The sequence below is a fragment of the Bombyx mandarina genome, chromosome 18, assembly GCF_030267445.1.
Source record: "Bombyx mandarina strain Sakado chromosome 18, ASM3026744v2".
Classification (NCBI taxonomy): Eukaryota; Metazoa; Arthropoda; class Insecta; order Lepidoptera; family Bombycidae; genus Bombyx; species Bombyx mandarina.
The window spans coordinates 2,845,778-2,872,785 of record NC_143224.1 but is presented as its reverse complement, the minus strand read 5'-3'; the positions used below and the strand labels follow the sequence as shown (position 1 = coordinate 2,872,785).

Here is a 27,008-nt window from a genome sequence, read left to right as displayed (position 1 = left end):
ACAACTCTAAAATTTTCGGTGACTTATACAGTAGGGATGTTATATGTTATTTAACAAAATTCGTTTTGATATTTGATGATCACACAGAAAATATTGAACTTTATTTACACGATCCGTAGCATTTTTTTTCTGCCTAATCGCTGGCAGCCAAGGGCTATTCCAGCTACACATCGATGATCGATAACGCTCCGCCTAGTGCAGGGATGTCCAACCGTTAGATCGCGATCGACTGGTCGATTGTGGCAATTAGTTCAATCGATAGTGGAAAGACAAAAATATAAATACATAGAACAGACCGCGCAACGTAATCACAAGCATCACTTTCTTCTTGTGTCATTTCTAAATGACCATTAAAGATAAAGATAAAGAAGCCTTTATTAACAACCTCAATTCATATTTAGGTAGGTACATACTATTCATTAAATTTTTCGTTTCTTTTTCTTTTTTTTGCCTTTGCATTAATGACCATTACGTCACATTATTTATCCTCTCTTACACACAATAGTTCTCTTTTATTATATAATTTCAGCCTTATCCTAATCTTTTCAATAAAAGAAAATATGCTACTAAGCTACTTGTATACTGAACTACATTGTATCATTAAATTTCAAGAAATGTCATTGGTAGATCGTTGAGTGTTTCGACAGTAAACAGTTGATCTTGATTCTAATCAAGATGGCCACCCCTGGCCTGGTGTTTCATCTTCAACTGGGCTCCTGCTTATGCCCATGAACAACTGTGCCCTCTCAAGCTCATTTGGATCTTGAATCGAGAAAATAGGGTATAATTTTATTCTGAAAGAAAAATCAATTTAAAGGATTAGCACATTTTGCATTATGTTACTCATTACAATTACAGTTTTACAGTTTTCTTTTCGGTACTGTCTGTTTGAAAAACTAGCAAAGCCGTTTAATTTTACTTTTATTAGAAAGAAAATAAAAGAACATATCGAGGGGTAATATTACTGGTGGTAGGACCTCTTGCGAGTCCGCACGGCAAGGTACCACCACCCCGCCTATTTCTGCATTTTCTGCCGTGAAGCAGTGATGCGTTTCGGTTTGAAGGGTTGGGTAGCCGTTGTAACTATACTGAGACCTTAGAACTTATATTTCAAGTTGGGTGGGGCATTTACGTTGTAGATGCCTATGGGCTCCAATAACCACTTAAAAGCAGGTGGGCTGTGAGCTCGTCCACCCATCTAAGCAATAAAAAAAGGGGGCGATATGCTATTTGTTTTCAGAGACATTTTTCCAGGAGAGCCACTTAAGTTTAAGATTCGGAAAAAACATCGTAACAAAAAAAACCTTTTCAGCTTTTTGATTGAGGTAAAATCAATTAAGAACATCGAATTGTTGATGCTAATACAAAGTAAAACGGACCTTTAGTTACGAAGATAAATGTCGTGTATTATGCGATATTACGTCGCTTAAGCTTTTCACCCCTCGATGTGACCGATATTTAAAATTGGAGCTCTTATGTGCCTATACGAGGAAAAAAAATAATAATAGAAACCTCTCCATGATAATTTGGCTATCTTCTTCACCAGTGTTACCATTAACGCCCTTCTCTGTTTACATTGCGATAAAAGGGATAGGGTTACCATTAAAAAAAAAAATTTCGGCAAGCACAATATATTAGATACATTCAACTCTGTGATGATACTTAGAAGTAACAGGTTCATGTTTTGACAGCTTATCAACGAAAGTAGGTGAAATAACGGTCCAACTTTAAAGTTTTAATGCAAATAAATGCGGACAACGGAGACGCATGTGTAAAGGCTAACAACTTCTTTATTCTTATTCTTAAAATTTTCGTTAATGTTACATGTTTTGATTTTTATGGAAGCTTCCTCTGGTAGGCAAAGGTGTTCACAGCATAATAGGTGGTAGCGTTCTTTGAGTATTATACCGGCGCAACCCGATCAACGTGCGTGTTTTGAAGGTAGGACGCTTTGTGAGTCCGCACGGGTAGGTACCACCGCCCTGCTTATTTCTGCCACGAAGCAGACATGCGTTCCGGTCCGAAGGGGGGGACAGCAGTTAAAAAATACAGTTGAGACATTAATCTCATGTGTGAAGGTGGGTAGCGACATACACGTGATGTCCATAGACTCCTGTTACCACTAAACGCCAAGCGCGCCATTAGTTCGTTCATTTATTTGCGCAATAAAAAAATCATTTAACCCTGGTATTCCATGGAACAAAAATAATATTCTAAACGATGCGGCATATGTATATATGTAATTTTTTATTCCTTTATTAGCCTTATAGGCAGACGTAATACGGCCCACCTGATGGTGGGTGGTTACCGTCGCCTATGGACGTTAGCAATGCCAGGGGTAGGGCCAACCTGCTGCCTACCGTAAATTACTTTCCACAAGTCTCGTTTGAAGAAGGACATGTCATAGCGTTCGGGAAACACCGTGCAGAGACAGATGTATAATAGCTATTGCGGAAAAATGTTATTCTGCAACTAAAAACAATTGCTATGGAAAATACTCAGTTATACATACATTCTTAATGTCGTCTCAAGCATTCACAAATACCGATCCGGTATAAACACGAATGTACGCGGTGTCTGTTTATAAATTTACTAGTAAACTTTATGTGTTTGACAGCATAACATTTTATGGTAACTTATGTCTACGTTCTGAAATTGTCTACAATATAGTGATTGAGATTGTTGAGATAGCGCGTCTACGATTTACAAAATGATTCCATATTTTTCATTCCACCTTGTTTTTTTTTAATTATTATTGCTTAAAAGGGTGACCGGCAAAGTGGAAGGAAAGAGGCCTAGGGGGCGTAGTCCCATGCGCTGGTCCGATCAGATCAAGACGACTTTGGAATCCAGCATCAATGTCGCTATCCACTGCGCGGAGGACAGAAGTGAATGGAAGAACATAGTCCTGACAAAAGTGCTCAGTAAAGGTCACGACCCTCAGAACTGAGGAATACGACGCACGGAGGAGGAGGAGGAAAAGGGTGACGGGCATAGGCGCCATTAAAATAGCTGAATGTTTTTTTTTGTTATGATATTCTTTCCAAATTTTGATCTCGAAATGACTCTCCTGTAAAGTTCCAAAATGTCCCTTATTTATTTATTTTTGTTACTTAGGTGGGTGGAGGAGCTCAAAGCCCACCTGGTGTTAAGTGGTTACTGGAGCCCATAGGCATCTACAACGTAAATACCGCCACCCACCTTGAGATATGAGTTCTAAGGCCTCAGTATAGTTATTACGGCTGCCCCACCCTTCAGACCGAAACGCATTACTGCTTCCCGGCAGAAATAGGCAGGGTGGTGGTACCTACACGCATGTTCTATGAGAACTGAATTTACTTACAAAGTACTTCTGTAATCACACAACAAATTTATTGTGTCCTAATGGGTAAGATTCCCGTTGTATTATTAACAAGATTATCAAGTTATGCAACCATATAGTATTTTCAAATCCCGCTACTTTTGTCTTTTCGTACCTAATCGCTGGTACATAGGCGGCACTGAAAATTTCGGGAATTAACGAAGTGACACAACATTACTATTTAAAAATGTATTTATTGCTTTTCGAAGTATTCTCCGCGAAATTTGACACATTTTTCCATACGATGGAACCAATCATTGAAGCAACCATTCCATTCGGAAGTTGGGGTCTCCAAAATGGCCGTTTTGTAGGCGTCCACAGCTTCTTCAGGTGATGAAAATCTCTGTCCACGCAATTTATTCTTTATTTTAGGGAAAGTATAGAAATCATTAGGGCTTAGGTCGGGGCTGTACGGCGGATGGTCTAATAATTCTATGTTTTCTTGCTCTAAAAACTCTTTTGTTCTGTGCGCGGTGTGAGAACTCGCATTGTCGTGATGGAGGATGATGCGGCGGTTGCAGTTCTCTTTACGGAGTTCAGAAACGATCTGTGGCAAACAAATGCTAGCATACCATTCTGCATTAACCGTTTTTTGTCCCTCAAGAGGAATAGTCGTAACATGGCCGGTTTTGGAGACAAACGTGGCCACCATTTTTTTTGCAACACTCCGTGAACGAACAATTTTTGTTGGCTTTAACTCATTTTCGAACACCCAAACTCGTGACTGGTTTTTTGTTTCGGGTTCGTACGCGTATATCCAGGATTGGTCACCTGATACAATGTTGTATACAGCATTTGAGGATCCTCCGTGGAATCTTTCGAGAGTTCTGACGCACCAAGTAACGCGAGCCGCTTTTTGCTCTTCACAGAGCGAATGCGGTATCCATCGGGAAAACAACTTTTTTACACCTAATTGTTCATGCAAGATTATTTGTATTTGACTCATGCCAATGTCTAAAGTTGCCTGAATTTCGCGGTATGTCACATGTCGATCTTCCTCAATCAGCTTACGCACAGCATCAACGTTTTCTTGGGTGACTGCAGTTTTTGGACGACCTTGACGGGGATCATCACTGAGCTTGACACGTCCACGTTGAAACTCAGCAAACCAGCGATAAATTGTGGTTTTGGATGGGGCTTCATCACCAAATGCAGAAATCATCCGGTCAACACACTGTTTTTGTGTTAAACCACTTCGAAAGTCATAATAAATCATCGCTCTTGAATTTTCTCGAGTCAATTCCATTTTCTCAACGACTAAACAAGTTTGACAAACCTCGTGACAAGACCGAGAATCTTTTTTTAAATAAATAAATGGTATTCGATTTTTAAAACCAAAGAGTTTTCAATTAAAAAGATTTTAATATGATAGGAACAGTGGAAATATTCCATTCTCGCTACTTTTAGTGCAGCCCTCGTAGCATAAGGCTCTATTCTATCTACGCTCGGACGTGTAGGTGAGCTCACGGGCTCAAACTGAGAAAAATTGCTAATACTAGCCCTAACAAGTGCAGTGTTTTGTTGAATCTATCACCGGATGGGAATCGCGACTCACTGAGAGGACCCAGCGAGAAAATCGGTGGGTTTTGTCTATGGTCTAGGTTGCGTTGAGAATGGTTTCTGATGCTTTGAGTGCCTAAAAGCACTGACAGTGGATCGAGAGGATCCGATTAAACAGGTTTACGAGGACATCAGCTTTGCTTTGCCCTATCGTCTAGGTCGTTTATGACCTGTGGGTACCTCCCAAATTTTAAATGAATTATACGTACTTAACATCGGATTACGATGAAAGGATAACATAGAAATTTGCGAAGCAGCTGCTCTTGAGTTGTTGGGTCTCCTTCGGAGGCGCTTGGGCAGCTGTTAGCGAATCCCACCCCTTCTGGCTGAGCCTTTGCTCGCCCACCTGTCCTGGTGAAACTGGAAAGGCCTCCGGGCCACCAGTAATCATTCAGTCATAAAAAAGATAACATAACGCAATGAAATGAAAGTCTCCAAGTGACAGTTCATGCTACTGGACCCATAAATGTACTGTGTGTGGTAATGACAAGGTGAATGGCTTTCTCGGTTGTGCAATGACTGTCCCACTTTTCAAATTGGAATGCGTCACTTTGTCTGGCAGAAGTAAATATCTTAGAGTCAATAACGGTACGTGTCAGGTGATCCGTGAGGACTTTTTTGTATAGCTTAGCTTAGCTTATGGGTGGACGCACGTCCCACCTCGTCTCAAGGCAGAAATAGGCAGTGTGCTGGTATCTACTCGTGCAGGCTCACGAGACCTCCTACCACGAGAGCTTGTCCGTATATCTATAACTAAATCGTTGAGTCCATGCATGAGTAAATTGCAGAATGGCGATAAAAATGTATGCGCGTCGTGTGTATTTAAAAATGAGCATCTTGTCACGTTGGCTAACATGCTACAACGGAAGCCGAGGGGTAGTTACTGCCATGAGTCAATAAAAAAAAAAAATCTGTTGGCTTGCTTTCGTTGGCAATGGCGATTCCGTTGGGTTTGACGAGTGGCACGGCAATCGATATAGTTCGGTTCAGTCTTATTCAATCCTTGGAAATTCATTACAGTAGACGACCAGCTGAATAACTCTGGCTGAATAGAATAAACTTTAATAACTCTAATAATACTGGTAGTAGAAACTTTTGTGAGTCCGCACGGGTAGGTATCACCACCCTGCCTATTTCTGTCGTGAAGCAGTAACGCGTTTCGGTTTGAAGGATGGGGTAGCCGTTGTAACAACACTGAAACCTTAGAACTCATATTTCAAAGTGGGTGGCAGCATTTATGTTATAGATATCTATGGGCTCCGGTAACCACGTAACACTAGGTAGGTGTGAGCTAGTCCACTCGTCTATGCAATGAAAAAAAAAAGTCCGAGATAAAATTCTAAATGTGTCTTTGGAGTCTTTTGAAGGCGGATCACCATGTCTGAAACCGGATTACCTAATCAGTGATGTTAGTTTTCCGCGAACTACTCTTAAACGATCTAGGTAAACAGTCCTGTTTGCTAATTGGCCAACCTTCAATAACGCTATCACTATGTCCTTTATCTATAATTAATGTTGCGATAAGCCTAGCCGAATCACAAGTGCGAGAATCTGTCGCGGTGCTACATCCTCGATTTGAAATTGAGAGTTAAATTGGCGTATTATATATATGTATTGCTTTTTTGCATTTTTTTTATTTATTTTACAAATCAAGGGGCGAAAGACTATTTGGTGTAACGAATTTCGCTTAATACGCGACTTATTTTGTCATTGTAATAATTAAAGGTGCGTGTTATTTGGTATTGGCATCAACGTTTTGATGTTTTTAATTGAACTTCAACTAAGTTTACTACTACATTGAAATAGCCGACGAAGTTTATTTTGTTTCTAATGATATTTTTCGACGTCGCCCAAAACACGTCATTACGGATCCTCCCGATCTATTGACGGTGCTTTTGGGTACCACAAGCACCGGTCACCGTCCTAGTCGAACCCGTCGCTTGCGACGAAGGGCTCGACAAGCGAATTAACTCACCGACACAGCCCACTGAGTTTCTCGCTGGATCTTCTCAGTGGGTCGCGCTTCCAAGCCGGTGGTAGATTCTGCGAAACACTGCTCATGCTAGGACCAGTGTTAGCAACACTCCGGTTTGAGCCCCGTGAGCTCACCTACACGTTAGGGTGAAGCTGAAATAGCCTCTCAAGGCTATCAGCATAGGTAGGAAAAAAAATGATATTTTTTCCAAATTTTAAACTATTAATAGCGCTCTCCTGTAAAGTTGCAAAAATGACGTTTAAAACAATCTAAAATTGGGATCTGTGGCGTGCTGTTTTTAAATTACGTTCACCGTCGTATTGCGATAGGGTCGTTTGATGTTTCGAATGACTAAAGCAGGAAACACACATCAAAATACATATAATACACAATAGTATAGGAACTGACGTGAATACAAAAATGATTTGCTTTTGTTGTTACAGATTACGATCGTCCGTCGTTTGGTAACATGAAGCGTTATACATAATGAAGAATTATTCAAATGGTCACGTAACGATACATGATTATTTTATGATGTACTTTGCGAAATGGAAGCGAGTCGCCGTCGTATTGCTCGCCGTTTGGATTGTCGTCACCTATTTAGTCATATCGCCTTTAAGGTAAGTAAAGTATTGTTACGCGCTGGGGTTCGGGATAAATAAAATTCTACCAAAGTACTACTAAAAACTGTATTCAACCCTTAGAACACTCAACAAACACTTTAAAACTCTCAATTCGCTTCTTCCGCTTCGCTTCAGGTGATCCGTTTGCTGTTTCGCTTCGAGTAGTTCCGATTATTGACTGACTGCGTGCCATCTCTACAACACTTTTACAGCCGATACCTCATCCCTAGAATTATCGAGAACATTCCACACATCTCTAGTAGTCGTTTTCGCTACCTGACAATAGATGGCGCTGTACTTCTCGAGCGTTCTAGGTCCTGCGATATTCGTTCGACTATTCGGCGATAGATGGCGTTAGTTTTACTGGCGTAACAGTACTAAGTGCCAGCCTCGGAGTTTGAGCTTAATGTTGCCCACTGAGTTTCTCGGAGCATCTTCTCAGTGGTTCGCGATTCCGATCCGGTGGTAGATTCTACAAAGAATTACTATGGCTAGTGTTAACAAATTCTCTCGGGATAAGCCCGTTAGCTCACCTACGCGTTCGAGCTTACTTGGAATAGCCCCTTAGGCTACCAGCGAATAGGTTGGGGGGGGGGGGTGGAGGGGGGGTCAAAGTTACTTCAATATGAGTCGTGTGCGTGAAAACTTGGCAAACAGAAACTTTATGAGCGAGACTGCTATAATTGAGGATCTTGTTCAAGATACGGGCGTTTTTCTAATGAATAGTGTAGGCTGTGGAAGTGTAGATGCAATTAAATTTTAAGCAAGTGACAGCGTGTCGAGAAACGGCGTCAGTTTTTATTATTTATTTATTTTTTAATTTATTTTTTAACGATCACGCCACGTTAACTGGTCCCGTGATAAGTTCGTAAAGAACTTGTGTTACAGGTACCAGATAACGGATATAAATGTAAGATTTTTATTATACACATACATATACATATTTAATAGACATCCATAACCCTGGAAAAGACATTTATATTTATCATAGAAATATCTTCCCTTGGCGGGATTCGAACCCGCGAATTATTATATATATTATATATATAATAATTATTGGTGGATTTTAAACCCGTATAGGCGGGTACGATAACTTTTCTACTAACTTCTAACTGTTTCTGTTGTGAAGTAATTATGCGTTCCTACTTATAAGGTAGGACAGCCGTTACACAATTGACACTTTGATCTTTTACTTCATCCACGGTATTCTTTAATGCTGAATTGAGTTGATTTAAAAAAAAAAACTTTAGGCTTAAATAATCTTCTCAGTCGGACACTTTTGTCAGAGTGGTCGTGGTTGCGCTGACGCTGTATGTGCAGTAGGACCTGTTAGGTCGCCCATGTTCTCGACGACCGCCCTTCAGGCAATGCGCTTCCAGGTCTGGCGGCTCGAAGCGTTTCGAGTACATTCGACCATAATAGTGGACTCAGTTGCCTTCTTTATTAGGTCAGTCCAGCGGGTCGGTGAGCGGCCGCGTGATCTTCTGCCTTCCACCCGGTCCTGGACTACCAGTCTCTCCATCGAGTGCTCTTTCCTGGAGAGGTGGCCAAAGAATTTTAAAACCCTCAGTTGCACAGTTGACAAAAGTCGGTCTTTGATACCGAATTCTTTGAGGATGGATGCATTGGTGCGGAATGCCATCCATGGGATCTTTAGGAGGCGTCTCCAGCACCATATCTCCAGCGCATCGATTTTACGGCGATCCTGCAATCTTAGAGACCGGGTTTCGGTTCCATAGAGAAATATTGGATAAGATTGGATGGATTGGCTTAAATAATACTTTGGCAATTATTGGCCAATTCTCTTGAATTACGATTGAGTTGATAACTATAATTGCAGAAACCGTGAGAACTGTAATTAAAGGTGTAATTACAACTCCTGGTGATTTTAACAGTTGTTTTCAGGTTACATCAGCTCTGTCTGGTACATCTCTGAATTAAATTTGTTATTTTCATTAATCCAATTTCAATATTAGTACATATTTAGAAACTTTTTTTTCTTCTTCTTAAATCTTGAATGTAAAAATGATCTTTTCGATTTTTAAAATCGTGACTTTATGTTAAAAAGTTGTGTTAAGTTTCTTTAATTGTGGATTTGGTTTGGCATTCAGAATTTTAAATTAAAAAAAATAGTTTTATATTAATGAGTGCGTCAGTGTCGTCAGATTTACCTAAATTACCATTTTGCTTCAAGAAGCGATATACTTCTGAAGAATGAGGATGGCGACTGCTATTTTCGCGCACAATCTGAAACTATGTAAACACAGACAGACACCTGTCACGACATTTCTTATGTGAAACAGACTCGATGGAATGGTATAAAATAAATTTCTATTACTGATTAGCTGACCCGGCAGACTTCGTAGTGCCTCAAACGATCATTAAAAGAACTAAACTTTTGTATAAAATAAACTTAAAACAAACAAAAGGGGACACATCAAAGGAAAAACAAAATTGTTATTTTTATTTAATTCCGAGCATTTTCATATTTATTTACCTTTGAAACCTTCTCTGGACTTCCACAAATAATTCAAGACCAAAATTAGCCAAATCGATCCAGCCGTTCTCGAGTTTTAGCGAGAATAACGAACAGCAATTCATTTATATATATATATATAGATAGATTGTTTATGCGGCCAAATGTGATCACTAATTATTTGGTCAAGTCCACATTAAGATGAGCCCAGTGACCACAGCGTAAACGCCGTTGTCCCACATTTATTGTTGTAACGACTTTCTGACCCTCCGCATCCGACTGCTTAGCAGCAGATATAAACAGGGCTGTGATGTCTGTATAGATTGTGGGCTGACAATAAGCTTTTTTTATTTCTGCCGTGAAGCAGTAATGCGTTTTGGTTTGAAGGGTGGGGCAACCGTTGTAACTATACCGAGATCTTAGAACTAATATCTCAACGTGGGTGGCGGCATTTACTTAGTAGATGTCTATGGGCTCCGGTAACCGCTTAACACCAGTTGGGCTGTGAGCTCGTCCACTCATCTATGCCAAAAAAAGCTCTATGACAATTAAATTTGAAAAAAATTGTATAAATTAACATAACCACGTACTGTTTACATATAAAAAGCCTTGAATCTAATTCAACGAATCGTGTCCGAAATTCTTAGAACCGTAACCAATACGTACGTAGTGATCAGTAATCGTGAGTACAGGGAAGGAGAAGGTCTTTAGTATATTAATTGTTAGTACAATCTGCAGTCTTAATGACTTCCCCGTTAACAAGCGTGTCGAATTAAAGAACCCTGAATTTTGAATTTTACACGGGCCAGTATACAAATTCGCTAATAAACAATATAATATGAGAACTATACGGATATTTTATGGATATTTTATTTGATTAACTTACCTTGTTAGTCGATCATAATGTTAGCCAAAGAGAATTCCTCTTTTTTTTTTTTTTGCTTAGATAGGTGGTGTAACTATACTTGAGACCTCAGAACATATATCTCAAGGTGGGTGGCGCATTTACATTGTGGATGTCTATGGGCTCCAGTAACTACTTAACACCAGTTGGGCTGTGAGCTCGTCCACCCACCTAAGCAATAAAATAAAAAAACGAGCTCACAGCCCACCTGGTGTTAAGTGGCTACTGGAGCCCATAGACATCTACAACGTAATGCGCCACCCACCTTGAGATAAAAGTTCTAAGGTCTCGGTATAGTTACAACGGCTGCAAACTGAAACGCATTACTGTTTCACGGCAGAAATAGGCAGGGTGGTGGTACCTACCCGTGCGGACTCACAAGAGGTCACCACCAGTAAAAATAAACTTAACTTACCTTGTTAGTCGATCATAATGTTAGCCAAAAAGAATTCCTCCTTGATTGAAAGGCGAAATAATGATGTGTGTATGTAAAAGTGGTTCGTCTTCAGTCGCAATTACTTAAGTGCTTGTTGAAATTTCGCAAATAAGGTGTCATTTTTAGCGTCTTAATAATTCGCCTACGACTTCAATAATATGACGAAAGCATTTAGGGTTTTACCCAAGAAAATATATCATATTTATCTTAACGTACGAATATCAATTACGTGGGCAAAACCGATAAATAAAGAAACAAGCGTAATCGTAAAATTGCATGTAAATTGTATCAATAACAAAACTTACCACGGTTTTTCGACACGCTTGAAGTCGAACAGAGCTAGGAGCCACGGTCCCGAGCGATAAATCTTATCAAGATTTCGCGATTTTATTGAGTTTATGGAGTACGCGAGAACACCATGGTTTTTTTTAATTTTATTGCCTTTGTAGGCAGACGAGCATACGGCCCACCGGATGGTGAGTGGTTACCGTCGCCCATGGACTTCGGCAATGCCAGGGGCAGAGCCAAGCCGCTGCCTACCGCTCCAAGCCGCTGCCTACCGTATTTACAACTTTAACTGTTTGTAAATTGACAGATCGGATTACGGTAGGTAAGGTGATTTAAGGTATGGTAAAATAAGGTATGGTTAGGTAAGGTAGGTTAAGTTAGAGTAGATACGTCTTGTATTAAAGCGGTCGTTGATAGAAGGAGGGTTTCTATTTGATAAAATTGTGTTCGTAAAGTCTTAAAGCAAAACTTATTGGTGTTATTGTAAGTCAGAGCGCAGGTACCTACTAGGATAGGTGGGCCTGACAACTTTTTATGAGCTTTATAACATGATCTTTTTTCTAATAATGTTTAAGGAGAATATTTTTGTGTAGACAGTGGTTTGCCTGGACTCTCTGGCATTGCTAAACCAACTTGCGCGATCGTGCGTAATCAAAATCAGATTGGCCGTATACTTTTTTACTGGTGGTAGGACCTCTTGTGAGCCCACACGTGTAGGTACCACCACCACCCCGCTTATTTCAGCCGTGAAGCAGTAATGCGTTTCGGTTTGAATGGTGGGGCAGCCGTTGTAACTATACTGATACCTTTAGAACTTATATCTCAAGGTGTGTGGCGCATTTACGTTGTAGATGTCTATGGACCCTAGTGACCACTTAACAGCAGGTAGAGCTGTGAGCTCGTCCATCCAAGTAAGCAATAAAAAAAAGCTTGTCTGCAAGGCATGCGTTCTCGTATGGTGGGTGGAACAGATTACAAAATTGAGATTTACAACTGTGATGATTTGATGATTTACCATGTCTCAGGGTTGAGGCAAGCATTTTTTGGTTACCTATTGCATCCTTATGTGTCCTGTCTCGTAAATCCTGCATTATGTATAAACAGTGTTCCACTTCAAAACGACTCGATCAAATTGACTGTTTTTTGTTGTTGCTCCTAATCAAAACGTGGAATTATCAAGAAAATTATGTATTTTTTATTTATTTATTCAGATTATTTTTTTGTTATTATTTACGTGATATTCACAGCGGAGCGTGGTCGGATATACTACTACTATATAGTATTTTGTAAAATACGTTTATTTTTTAAAGTAGTTTAGGTTAGTTTTACAGCAGACCATAAACGTGAAAGTCGTTAAGTCGAAGTCGTAAAATATTGTCCCACCCGTGAAACTTTGTCTACAATATAACACGAAACAACCCTCTTGAATTGAAATTTTAATAACAGGTGCAGCGGCAATTCAGATGAGATCCCCGACGTCCAGGAGAGGTTGAAGCGGATGTCTTCGGAGCTGGAAGTCCTGTGGCAGAGAAACAGTAAGCTCATAGCGCAGATAAAGAAGTCTTCAGGGTCAGTTTTCACCAAAGACAACTATTGAACGATTAAATGTTATGTCTATTAGTTACGGCCTTATTCATAATCAGCGTGCTTAGTGCGAGTTTTTTAACGTTCTCGATAACGTAAAAGTTAACTCAGATTTGTATGGAGTTGGAACGTTTGCCAACGTTTGCCGCTAGGGGCGCTGTTCCAACTGCATACAAATTTGAGTTAACTTTTACGCTATCGAGAACGTTAAAAACTCGCACTAAGCACACTGCTATTTATCTTTTATAACGTCGCTATAAGTTGACTGTCAAAACGTGTAATGTAAATAAAATTTATAATGCTCATTCTTGTTAAAGGCATCGTCTGAGAAGATTCTGGACCGATGTAACACTATTTTTGGTTTTAACATGTTTGTTAATGTAAATGTTAATTCAAATGAGTTAATTTGGGAACGAAAAAAATAGAATTGGATATCTCGCGGCCTAGTTAGTTCATAACTAAAATGAATTCCAAACACCACTTTTTGACAGTCTTCTTATGACGGACTTATTATAATGCCCATTACACATGAATAACACCGTAATTTATTATCTTATTGTGTTATTTTCATCAGTTTATTCAGGCGTAGACGTGATACTTTTACGGTTTATATTTGGCTATCGTGATCACGCGACCACGAAAATTGTATAACAATAAAAAACTGCGAGACTAAACCGTAAAAGTATAATAGTTTTAATTATGTATTAGTTTATGTGGTTTTTATATATAACTATGTACTGCAAATGCAGGATTAATGTTTCTATGTTTCGAATTAAAAAACAAATATTATTTACACAAAATTGTACCTTTTGGTTGGGTTTTTAGAGCACGTTTTGGGGAACTGATTGATAATTTACCTAATGAACCTGCTAAATACTTAAAAGGGGCTTCCGTTGCAGGCTCAATGGCAATCTTAAAGATTTAGACCCGGCGTTTTGGAACCTTGAAGCGGGACTGGGTCCGTCGGAGGAATACGAGAATCTCAGGAGGAGGATCCACTCGAATACAAAGGAGTTCTGGTACTACGCGAACCATGAGCTCGGGAAGTTGATGCACGAGAGTGACAAGGAAGCGAAAATACGAGCGATTTTGGAACAACTGTCTGATAGAAAAAGGTCGGTTTTTCTTAGCACTACTACAATAATTATCGATATTGCGCGTGACCTGGATAAAACTCGACAGTGTGCAATATCGTCACGTGTGACGTCATTTGGGGATCAAATGTAAGAATGCTCGATTTCATAGATTAGCTTAATATAACATTAATATTAATATGGGGTCAGGTTATGCCATTTACAAGAACTACGTTAGTGAGTTAATTTTTCGTTAACTGAGTTAATTAATCCGTTTTTCACATCTATTTCCTTCAAATTCGCGTAGCCGCTTATGCCTGATTATTGAGTTGCACACATCCAAACGTGCAAATCTATATATTAATACTTGAAGCAACTTTGTATCCCTTTTTACGAAAATTGCGCGGACGGAGAAGTATGAAATTTTCTACGCTTATAGAGAATATAGAGAAGAAGTGCATAATGCTAATATTTTTTTTAAATAATGAATAAAATATACATTAAATCAATAAAGAAAACATTGCACACACTACATACCATGTATTTGACGCACACACGCATGCATACTATTTATTGTCAAACTTTTGTTCTTGACGTCTGTTGTCAAATTGAGATTAAATATTGTTTGTCTTTGTTAATAATTTTTATAGTGTAGTCTTGGCGAAATTTATGAATATAGAAGTATAAAATACAATTATAATAGTGTACAAACTTACAATTCCAATTAATTATAGTTGAATTTTGACTACTGCGGGACCTCTAGTTGTCATAATTTTTTATTATTATTACTACGGTAAAACTTAAAACTTGCCAGTTTAGAACCAACGTGAGAAAAGTAGTACTTGAAAATAAAACTCATTTGTAATTCAAATGGTTTCGATTATTCTCTTTTTTTTTATAATACTTTTGTGCCAGTTTTAACGAATTGTAGCCTATTACGACAATGTATGTATTAATACTCTCAAAAGGATTTTGCAGATTTTTTCTTTTTTTTTTTCATTAGTCGTCGTAGTATTTATTCTTTTTTATGAGGTCATAAAACAATTCAGCTGACATGAGGCAATCAGCTTTTATTCTAAACTGTAGTTTAGATTTTGTGCGATGTTCGACAAAACAAATAGACAGATAATAAAATAAAATATGTATTGTCATTTGGAATACACCTAAAGGGGTACACTAAATAACACATTTTCTTTATATAAACTTGTAGTTTTGTTGAACTTGTACACATTTATCGTATAGTTTTTAAAATTTAATAGTTCATAGTCATCGACTATTAATATGAACTCAACAATATGGATAACAGAAAAATCGTTCATGACCTCTTCAAGTACTCAGTAACAAGATAAAGTATATGTTTGTGTTTTAGTATGTGTTCTAATCTCTTTGAATTTTTGATAATTCATTGTATCGAACAAAAAATTCAAAATGTTAAACAAGATAGAATAATAATAATAGAATGAGTAAATTATCAAATTGTTTAAATTATCAAAATTTTGTTGTCACTAAACACTTTAAATAATTTACCCGTAGACACAGCTTATTGAGTTTCACGACGGATCTTCTCAGTGGGTCGCGATTCCGATCCGGTGGTAGATACTGCGAAGCTCTGTTCTTGTTAGAGCTGGTGTAAAATTCTCTCCGGTTGAGCCCGTGAGCTCACCTACCAGTCCGGGCGTAACTGGAATAGATGTTTTTTTAAACCTTGCATTAGACGCCTTCAGCTCTAACACTAGGAGCAGACTTAGGGACCCCGGTAACCGTACTCGTCGAACTCGGCAAAGAGGTCGATGTGCTACCTAATCTGAACATCAGTCCGCTGAGTTTCCCTCCGGATCTTCTCAGCGGGTCGTGATTCCGATCCGGTAGTAGATTTATTCGTGAAGCAGCTACTCTTGGGTTGTTATTTTTATTTTTTATTTTTTTTATTGCTTAGATGGGTGGTAGAACTCATAGCCAACTGATGTTAGGTGGTCACTGGAGCCCGTAGACATCTACAACGTAAATGCGCCACCCACCTTGAGATATAAGTTCTAAGGTCTCAGTATAGTTACAAAGGCTGTCCCGCCCTTCAAACCGAAACGCATTACTGCTTCACGGCAGAAATAGGCGGGGTGGTCTTACCTACCCGCGCAGACTCACAAGACGTCCTACCACCAGTAATTACGCAAGTTATATAATAAATTTGCGGGTGTCTGTTTGTAATATTGAAATAACCGCTTTTTACTAAATGCATTTGCGGTAGGCAGCGGCTTGGCTCTGCCCCTGGCATTGCTGAAGTCCATGGGCGACGGTAACCACTCACCATCAGGTGGGCCGTATGCTCGTCTGCCTACAAGGGCAATAAAAAAAAAAGAAGCATAATATGAATATACCTAGTCAGGTCATAAGTATTGTCACACAGTAAAAACTTTTCTTTTAGAATGCTGGCCACAAAAAAGTTTATTGAATTCGAATTTCGAATTGATCATGAAAATAAAAATGTATACTTTTAGAATTTTACTCATTTTTAAATATGGAGTGGACGCTTAAAGAAGACCGTGTTGCAGTTATTGCGTTGCATCGTTGCGGTTACGCGCCAATTCAAATTTTTTACATACTGAAAATTTTGAATATAACCAAAAGATTCGTTTATCGTACCATCAAACGATACAATGAAGACTCTAATGTAGATGACAGGTCAAGAAGTGGTCGCCCTCGGTCTGTTAGAACTCCAGCATTGATAAAAGCTGTGAAGGCGCGAATTCAAAGAAATCCCAAACGTAAGCAGAAACTGTTGGACCTTCAGATGGAGTTAAGCAGAACTACGGTGAAAAGGGTGTTAAATGAAGACTTAGGGCTTCGGGCATATCGAAGAAAAACAGGACATCGTTTGAATGCTCGTCTAATGGACCTGAGACTGAAGAGATGCCGCGCTTTGTTGAAGCGGTACGCGGGAAAAAAATATCGGGAAATTCTTTTTTCGGATGCAAAAATTTTTACCGTAGAAGAGAGCTACAACAAACAAAATGATAAGGTGTACGCACACAGTAGTGAAGAAGCGAGCAACCGTATTCCGCGTGTCCAATGAGGTCATTTTCCATCCTCGCTCATGATATGGTTGGGAGTTTCTTATTGGGGCTTAACAGAGGTACATTTTTGTGAGAAAGGTGTAAAAACGAATGCAGTTGTGTATCAAAACACAGTCCGGACGAACCTTGTGGAACCTGTTTCTCATACCATGTTCAATAACAGGCACTGGGTATTCCAACAAGATTCGGCGCCAGCTCATAGAGCGAAGAGCACACAAGACTGGCTGGCGGCGCGTGAAATCGACTTCATCCGGCACGAAGACTGGCCCTCCTCCAGTCCAGATTTGAATCCGTTAGATCACAAGATATGGCAACACTTGGAGGAAAAGGCGTGCTCAAAGCCTCATCCCAATTTGGAGTCACTCAAAACATCCTTGATTAAGGTAGCCGCCGATATTGACATGGACCTCGTTCGTGCTGCGATAGACGACTGGCCGCGCAGATTGAAGGCCTGTATTCAAAATCACGGAGGTCATTTTGAATAAACTTTAGTGTCATAAGAATCTATGTTTTGTTAAGTTCATTTTGGTATATGAATGGTTACATAATGAATAAACTTGTTTCAATTATTTTACATTAAACATGTGACAGAATTTATGACCTGACTAGGTATATACGGTAGGTACGTACACCACAATTTTTATCTGTCTGTTTGTTCCGGCTAATCTTTGGAACGGCTGGACCGATTTTGACGGGACTTTCACTGACAGGTAGCTGATGATATTACTTTACTTTTTTTAGATTAGCTTCGCCTCGCGGCGTCACGCGCGTTACGACGGGACATAACATCGCGGGACTCGGTCATCAATAATAAAATTTAATGTATCCGAAGCGAAGCGAGGGCGGGTCGCTAGTAAAAAATATATTGCATCGTTTACTGAAGTAACACTACTTCTACTAGTGATAAAGTTTTTGTCGTCTGTTATCACTGTCACGGCGGCGTCTAGATAATATTCGTGTGTTTTATTGGCTCGTTTAGCTTGGTTATAGCTGTAGTTAGTGTTTTATTGATGTTAGCATTGTGTCAATACATATACAATGATGTGTTTAATTACCCACTTAGAGAAGGTCCTTGGGCGAAAAGCTTTTTAAAATTCTTCGAACTGTGGGTTTTTGACAGAAAAAGTATCGAGAGTTGACTGTTCTGTTTAATTTTGACTTCTTTTTGTTTCCTACCTATTCTAGTATCCTCGAGAAGTTATTTTAGATTCTATTAAATAATATGTGGGTTCACGGGGCTCAAACCTGACGAAGTTGCTAACACTAGCCCTAGCAAGAGCAGTGCTAGAATCTACCACTGGGTCGGAAACGCGACCCACTGAGAAGATCCTGCGAGAAACTCAGTGGGGAGAAGTGAACTTCTCGAGCGCTCTCGACTTTACTAATATATTTCTTTTTTCTTACTCGTTTCTGCTATTCGACGACAGATGGCGTTACCCTTACCGGCGTAACATTATTTACGTCGTTAAAAAGTATCCCAAATTACCTTTGTGCGAAGTTTTATTCATATCGATTCTGTAATTTTTTGAGATCTAGTAAACAAACATACACACTTTCACATTTATAACACTAGGAAAGATTGCAGGGGTGTACTGGCATTACCGATGTCTCAATGTATGTCATACATGTTGGTCTGGTTATTTAAGTAATTTATAGTCATTCATAATTTGGAAGGGCTTCGGCATGTATAAGTCGACGTGTGCGTCAGCCTTTACACTGTTGATGTCTATGAGCTATCAGTGTGCTTAGTGCGAGTTTTTTAATTCTTCGATCGCGTAAAGTTAACTCAAATTTGTATGGAGTTAACTTTTACGCGATCGTGAAGTCAAAAAACTCGCACTAAGCAAAGAAGGCATTAATAAGTGAGCAATGAGTTAAAAAAAAATGCGCAACTTTGGAAGCGACATTTTACATTTCGCAGTACAAAACAATAAATTAAACGATACATATTATATTATATTGACGTTTAGAGGAGGCCTTTGTCGAGAGACAAGCTGTTTTTAAAACCACACCGAACGCCGAACGGAATAGTTGATTATAAGTTGCACTTAAATTTAATTTATTATTAAGTAATGTATTAAGTTAGTAATTAGTAAGTAAAACAGCAATAAAGGCTTATTATTATTATTTATTATATATTGACAGCATCTTCCAATTACATACAACTTGGTATTCCCACAACTGGAGAGCTGTAATCAATAACCTGTAGAATTGAGTCTCTGAATAAAACTTCCACTAATTTACAGCACATTACTGTCTGATCAAGAAAAACTATCGGAAATGGATGGTTACCACGAGTGGAGGCAACTAGAGGCGGCCAACGTTAGTGACCTTGTCCAGAGGAGGTTGCACTATTTACAGAACCCGCCGGATTGTAGGGAGGCAAGGAAACTTATATGCAACTTGAATAAGGTAACTAAAAATAAACGAATTTTATAAATATATTCAATGTATATTGTACTAGAAGGGTAAAAGAGCTTTAGGTCCACCTTTTTTTTATTTTTTTTTATTTCTAGGTGGATGGACGAGCTCACAGCCCATCTGGTTTTAAGTGGTTACTGGAGCCCATAGACATCTATAACGTAAATGCGCCACCCACCTTGAGATATAAGTTCGAAGGTCTTAAGTATAGGTACCTTGTTACCTTGGGTTAAGTCTACCGTACACATAATCACAATGTGAATGGTCCGCCTGCGCAATTGAATCTTCGACCTCAGGTTTCAAGATCAGTTTCGGCGTAGGAAAATTCCTTACTTCTTCTTCAGAAAAGCATTGATGTTTGGCATTAGGAGCGATTAGCTTAAACTGCTCTTACGATTTTATTTCGCGTTTTGATCTGTTTTGTTGTAAAAACTGTAAAGCATTTGAAATGTCGGAAATAATAAACACAAGATTAAAGCCTACAATCTAATGTATGCAATTACTTTTAATTTTATTTACCTCACGAGATCCGGATCGCCTACCCGCATTTTTGTTTTTTCGAAGAATCTGCGATAAACTCTGCGATCTGATGTTATGATTTAGGCTTCACGTCTAGCTCTTACTGGTGGAAGGACCTCTTGTGAGTCCGCACGGGTAGGTACCACCTCACTGCCTATTTTTGCCGTGAAACATTAATGCATTTCGGTTTGAAAGGCGGGGCAGCAGTTGTAACTATACCGAGACCTTAGAACTGTTATCTCAAGGTGGGTGGCGGCATTTAGGTTGTAAATGTCTGGGCTCCGGTAACCACTAAACACCAGGTGGGCTGTAAGCTCGTCCATCCATCTATACAATAAAAAAAGAGCTCGTCAAACACTTCAAAGGAGAATTGACAACGCAAGAGTCGCCGCTTCAGGAATGAATCTACTACCGGATCGGAATCGCGACCCGCTGAGAAGATCCGGCGAGAAACTCAGCGGGGCATGGGTTAGGTTGCACGTCGAACTCTTTGTCGAGTTCGACGAGTACGGTTACTGTCTCTATAGCTGCTCTTAGTGCTAGAGCTGCAGACGTCTAATGACAGTTTTAGTGGACCGGGCAAACGCCTTGCCAACGTATGGTCCATCACCGGGACAAGAGTAGTGTAACAATCCTCTGAATGTCTTATTCCAGGGCTGCGGCTTCGGCTGTCAACTCCACCACATAGTATACTGTCTTATATTCGCTTACGCCACCGAGAGGACTCTAATACTGAACTCGAAGGGGTGGCGGTACAACACTAAAGGCTGGGAGTACGTCTTCCATCCAATATCGGAGAGCTGTTTGTCTTCGTACGACGATAAAGTCGTGCAGTGGCCAGGTAATATGTAGACGCTGTCGGAGGTATCCTATAGTCCTATCCTATAGTTTTTTACTGGTGGTAGGACCTCTTGTGAGTCCGCACGGGTAGGTACCACCACCCTGCCTATTTCTGCCGTGAAGCAGTAATGCGTTTCGGTTTGAAGGATGGGGCAGCCGTTGTAACTATACTTGAGACCTTAGAACTTATATCTCAAGGTGGGTGGCGCATTTACGTTGTAGATGTCTATGGGCTCCAGTAGCCACCTAACATCAGGTTGGCTGTGAGCTCTACCACCCATCTCAGCAATAAATAATAAAAAAAGAGTGAAGTCTTCCTGCTCACAACGCCGACCTGACGCCCTCCAGCGTGCCAGGTACACTTGCACTTGTCACCATAATCAGAGTTTTTATTTATTGCTGAGATGGGTGGACGAGCTCACAGGCCACCTGGTGTTACGTGGTTACTGGAGCCCATAGACATACAACGTAAATGCGCCACCCACCTTGAGATATAAGTTCTAAGGTCTCAAGTATAGTTACAACGGCTGTTCCAACCTTCAAACCGAAACGCATTACTGCTTCATTTAGCCCACTGAGTTTCTCGCCGCATCCTCTCAGTGGGTCGCGTTTCCGATTCGATGGTAGATTTTGTGAAGCACTGCTCTTGCTAGGGTCAGTGTTAGCATCACTCCGGTTTGAGCCCCGTGAGCTCACCTACTAGTTAAGGTTACGCTGAAATAGCCTATCAAGGGTCTCAGCTTAGGTTTTAAAGAAAAAACTGCTTCACCGCCGAAATTGGCAGGGTGGTGGTACCAAACCGTGCGGACGTGCGAGAGGTCCTACCCATCTAGCAATAAAAAAAAAAGTGACTGACATGTGGAACTTTGACCTTGCGTATCATTGATCGGTATTTGTTTTACATTGCTTGTTGTACTTGAAACATAATTCAACGCAATTTATAATGATAACTCATTAGCGTTTTAATTTTTTTCAGTTACATACGACGCGAAAGTGGTTTCGCTACCGTTTATAGATTCCATATCGCAGAAGCCCAAGTTCTTGCCGCTGGCTGTGCCTAAAGACTTGGCTCATAGGTGAGTCGTCATACTTATAAACGATATCGATAGAACAATTTATCAAAAGGATACATTCCAAACACGATCTTATTTGAAATTAGGCTCAAAGGTTCATGACGTAAGTCGCGAGGTAGATTTCTAAAATGTTACTTTTGAAATGTGAGAATTATTGGTGATCACGGTGGGTTAGAATGGTGATTCCAAGGTTGAGGAAGAACGTTATTAAGAACTAGTAGTTCGTTCCGGTTTGGAGGATGGGGCAGCCTATCTTCGCTGTGGGGGCGGATGAGGGAATTCACATTGTAGTGTCTATGGTTCAGCCGGGTCAGCTAGTCGATCATAAAAATCTAAAGTTTATAAATCCTTGCGACAGGATAGTCCGCTTCAACGGCGATCCGTCGTCGTGGTGGGTCGGGCAAATGCTGAAGTTCGTCCTGAAGCCGCGCCTGCCGATGCAGAAGGCGATCAACGATACAATAGCCAAAATGAATTTCAAATCTCCCATAGTCGGGTAAGGTTGCATGATTAATTTCAAATTGAATATGAAGTCGTCGTGGCCTAAAGGATAAGACGTCCGGTGCGTTCGCGTGTAGCGATGCACCGGTGGTCGAATCCCGCAGGCGGGTACCAATTTTTGTAATGAAATACGCACTTAACAAATGGTCTTTTCGCATTAAAAGTATACAATATCCAAAACTGCCAAAAGAGCGTAGTTTAGTTTTAAATATATATTTTTTAGTTTACCATTATTTTGACTACTATTAACAAAATTAATACATAATTTTATCTTACTTTAAAAGATAGATAATGTGACAGGTAAAAAATTAAAAATAAATGTTGCAAAGATGATTAATATTAAAAATATCACATGTTAAGCCTTTAAAACACTCCTGTAAAATTAGTAAGTTTTGAGATTATACAGTTTTAATGCGAGAAGACGAAATGTTCACGATTGACTTTCACGGTGAAGGATAACATCGTGTAATAAAAATCAAACCCGGAAAATTATAATTTGCGTAATTACTGGTGGTAGAACGCCTTGTGAGTCCGCGCGGGTAGGTACCACCACCCTGCCTATTTCTGCCGTGAAGCAGTAATGCGTTTCGGTTTGAAGGGTGGGGCAGCCGTTGTACTGTTTAAACTGAGCATTTACAACTCATGTCTCTTGGTGGGTGGCGGCATTTACGTTGTAGATGTCTATGGGCCCCGGTAACTACTTGTCCAACCTACTAAGCTATAATTAAAAAAATATGAATTTATTGAATTTATAGAATACTGATCCTTGTTCCGACACAACAGGGTTCACATACGTCGCACCGATAAAGTTGGAACCGAAGCCGCCTTCCACCACATACACGAGTACATGGCGCACGTGAAGGACTATTACGACCAGCTAGAGCTGACCCGGCCCGTCGACGTCCGGAGAGTGTATCTAGCTACAGACGACGCTAATGTGAGTACTGTGGAGAATATAGAAGTGGTACATATTGAAGCTGAAAGAAAAGATAAAAAAATTTTAAACATTTTACGACCCGGTAACCAGTCCTTTAAGCCAAATCTTATATTTTCTTCTTAAATTCTGTTGTGATGTAAAAAATGAAATGAAACGAAATGAGATAAATTTAAGACTAATAAACTAAATTGGGATCATATTAAATGAAACTAGATGAGATGGAATGAAATTATACATTGACATTTTGGCAGAATTCTAGAAGTTTGGTAGTAAAAATCAAACTCGCAAAATTATAATTTGCATAATTACTGGTGGTAGGACATCTTGTGAGTCCGCACGGGTAGGTACCACCACCTGCCTATTTCTGCCGTGAAGCAGTAATGCGTTTTGGTTTGAAGGGTGGGGCAGTCTTCTTTAAAAGTGAGACCTTAGAACTCATGTCTCGAGGTTAGTGGCGGCATTTACGTTGTAGATGTCTATGGGCTCTGGTAATCACTTAACATCAGGTGGGCCGTGAGCTCGTCCACACATCTAAGCAATAACAAAAAAAAAAAATGTCTCGCAGGTGCTAGACGACGCTCGACAAAAGTATCCGGAGTACACGTTCTTAGGGGATCCGTCGATAGCGAAGACGGCGGCCACTCACCGTAGATACACGCCGCTCTCGCTTACCGGGCTACTGGTGGATCTACACATGCTGGCCATGTGCGATTACTTAGTGTGTACATTTAGCAGTCAAGTAAGTAATGTATTAATACGTGAAGCAAAAAACTTGTACCCCTTTTTATGAAAATTGCGCAAGAGTAGTATGAAGTTTTTCAGATTTATAGTTTAATAGAGCAGGAGTGTAGAATGTTTTTTTTTTTAATTATGCATAAAAGTCAACAAAAAAAATATGACACACACTACCATGTATTTGACACACACACACACGCATATATACTCTTTTGTTTATTGTTAAAGTCTGCGATAAAATTGAGAATAGATTATGATTGTCTTCAATATTATTTATCTATAGTGTAGCGTTGGCGAAATTTGTTATTACAGAGGTCTATGATATAGTCTTTGACAAAATACCCTTAATTATGTTCAAACTTATAATTTAAATTAATAAAAGTCGAATTTAGACTACCAGGCGACCACTAGTAGACATTAATATCCATGATAAGATTATTTCAAAGTTTTGTATAATATATTCGAATTTAGTGCGAAATAAAACATTAAAGCTTATAATACGAACATTATACAAATTACGTTTAGAGGAATGAAATCAGACTGTACTTTGGCTTACAAACTCAGTCGGCTTATATGTAATTTTCTGGATTAAATTTTGGATGGTTGACTCAATCTGTGTATTATAATAAGGCAGCGGCTTGGTTATGTCAGGAAAAGATGGGTTGGTGATGAGTTCTAAGTCTCAGTTTTATAGTATAAAGATTGCCCCACCCTTTAAACGCATTAATGTTTCACAGCAGAAATAGGCAGGGTGGTAGAACTTACTTAGCTATATGGAAGAGATTATTGTGAGCGCTCCCTAATGGACATTATTGCCGCTAACGATCATATGCCTTAAGCTCAGAGAGTAGGATGTCCATTATCCATCCAAACGAAACTAACTAAGACACTTTGAATTTTTTATATTCCCCCTAATGATCCTAGATCAATTGAGGCCGTCAGCGCAAAAGTGGCCTAAGCTTATCATAGTTAGCGTGGAGGCAATTAGATTTCAATTTTCATGAATTGAATTTAAGTAAGCCAAAAAAACAATTCGCGCAAAAATAATTATTACAAAGCTATCTGTTATCTATGGATGAAACTATGGATAGGCCGGTTTTGCATCAAAATTTATTATATTTTAAATAGATTCCAATATACGTCATATAAGCTTGAATATAAAAAATTGTGGGTTAGGCCACTTTTGCGGTGATGGCCTCAATTGTGCTTGTTATATTAAAGTCAAATGATTTATTAGGTGGGTCGAGTGGCATACGAAATGATGCAGTCGAACAGAGTGGACGCGTCAAACAGCTTCTTCTCGTTAGATGACATTTATTACTTCGGAGGCCAAAACGCGCACGACAGGGTGGCCATCATGCAGAACCACGGCGGGAAAAACGAGGATATATCTTTTGAGGTGATTTTTTTTTTATTGCTTAGATGGGTGGACGAGCTCACAGCCCACATGGTGTTAAGTGGTTACTGGAGCCCATAGACATCTACAACGTAAATGCACCACCTACCTTGAGATATAAGTTCTAAGGTCTCAGTACAGTTACAACGGCTGCCCCACCCTTCAAACCGAAACGCATTACTGCTTCACGGCAGAATAGAGATTCAGTTGTACTTTAATTAGTTTATTTCTAATAGTTCGGTATTCGATGCGTGAGATATAGTAACAATGACCTCATATTTTCGTTTGGACATTTGAAATTATAATTGGGTTTAATTTTAAATTAAATTGTCTCGACCGTCTGTCTCGTCAGTTAATTGATTAGTGACCTTAATAACTAGTTAAAATCCACATATAAGCTAAGACTAATACTAAAGACTAATACTACTAACCGAGAATTAATTTCCGTTGTATGAGTTATATGAGTGAACGATTGAATGAAAATCATTCGACTCTGTTGAGACAAGATTATGCTTAAATTTTATATCGATATTTATCGTTGTAATAAAGGTCCGTTTTATTTGGTATTTAGTTATCATCAACAATTCAATGTTTTTGATTGAATTTCAATTAAGTTTACTCCATTCAAATAGCCGAAGAAGTTTTTTTGTTACTATAATTTTTTTTCCAAATTTTCTACTATAAATGGCTCTCATGTAAAGTTGTAAAAATGTTGTTTTAACCAAACAACCTTTCATGTCTCGATACAGGGCTGTATTTAGAGGTCTGGAGGCCTCGGGGCAACAGAGGAGCGGAGGCCCCCCGACCCAAATTATTTTCCAAATAAAATGAAACCAATTTTTTTTTTCAGTCGAATTTTCCAATAAATAATTTATTTGGAATCCACGTAGATTCTCTTACTATTTAACAAACTGAAATTAAATTTTAATAGTTAACGTTAACGTTAAGTAAAACAGCAAAAAAAAAAAGTATCGAAGGAGAAGGAAAATATGTTTACTAGTGTTTATTTGTCGGAATTCGAAAGTTTTTTTAAAAAATCTATTGTGGGGGCCTTCCATTTGTGTAGGCCCCAATTGCTCTCCCTTAAATCTGGCCCAGCCTCGATAATAGATTGAACCGCATAGTGCAAGTTTATTTTATTTTATTATTGCTTAGGTGGACGAGCTTACAGCCCATCTGGTGTTAAGTGGTTAACGGAGCCTATAGACATCTACAACGTAAATGCCGCCACCCAC

At 39.3% G+C, this 27,008-nt stretch overlaps 1 protein-coding gene across 1 annotated transcript in view; it reads left to right on the top strand.

The window, feature by feature from the left end:
• The window catches only part of FucT6 (alpha-(1,6)-fucosyltransferase 8), a 40,381-nt gene that overhangs the window by 4,033 nt on the left and 9,340 nt on the right, over window positions 1–27,008 (top strand). The window contains exons 2-11 of the mRNA XM_028176147.2: window positions 7,340–7,516; window positions 13,070–13,192; window positions 14,107–14,322; window positions 19,598–19,763; window positions 20,946–21,132; window positions 22,108–22,207; window positions 22,563–22,700; window positions 23,489–23,642; window positions 24,208–24,381; window positions 25,615–25,776. Coding sequence (XP_028031948.2) covers window positions 7,383–7,516; window positions 13,070–13,192; window positions 14,107–14,322; window positions 19,598–19,763; window positions 20,946–21,132; window positions 22,108–22,207; window positions 22,563–22,700; window positions 23,489–23,642; window positions 24,208–24,381; window positions 25,615–25,776 — 1,554 coding nt within the window. The 5' untranslated portion in view covers window positions 7,340–7,382. The remainder of the gene's footprint in view (window positions 1–7,339; window positions 7,517–13,069; window positions 13,193–14,106; window positions 14,323–19,597; window positions 19,764–20,945; window positions 21,133–22,107; window positions 22,208–22,562; window positions 22,701–23,488; window positions 23,643–24,207; window positions 24,382–25,614; window positions 25,777–27,008) is intronic.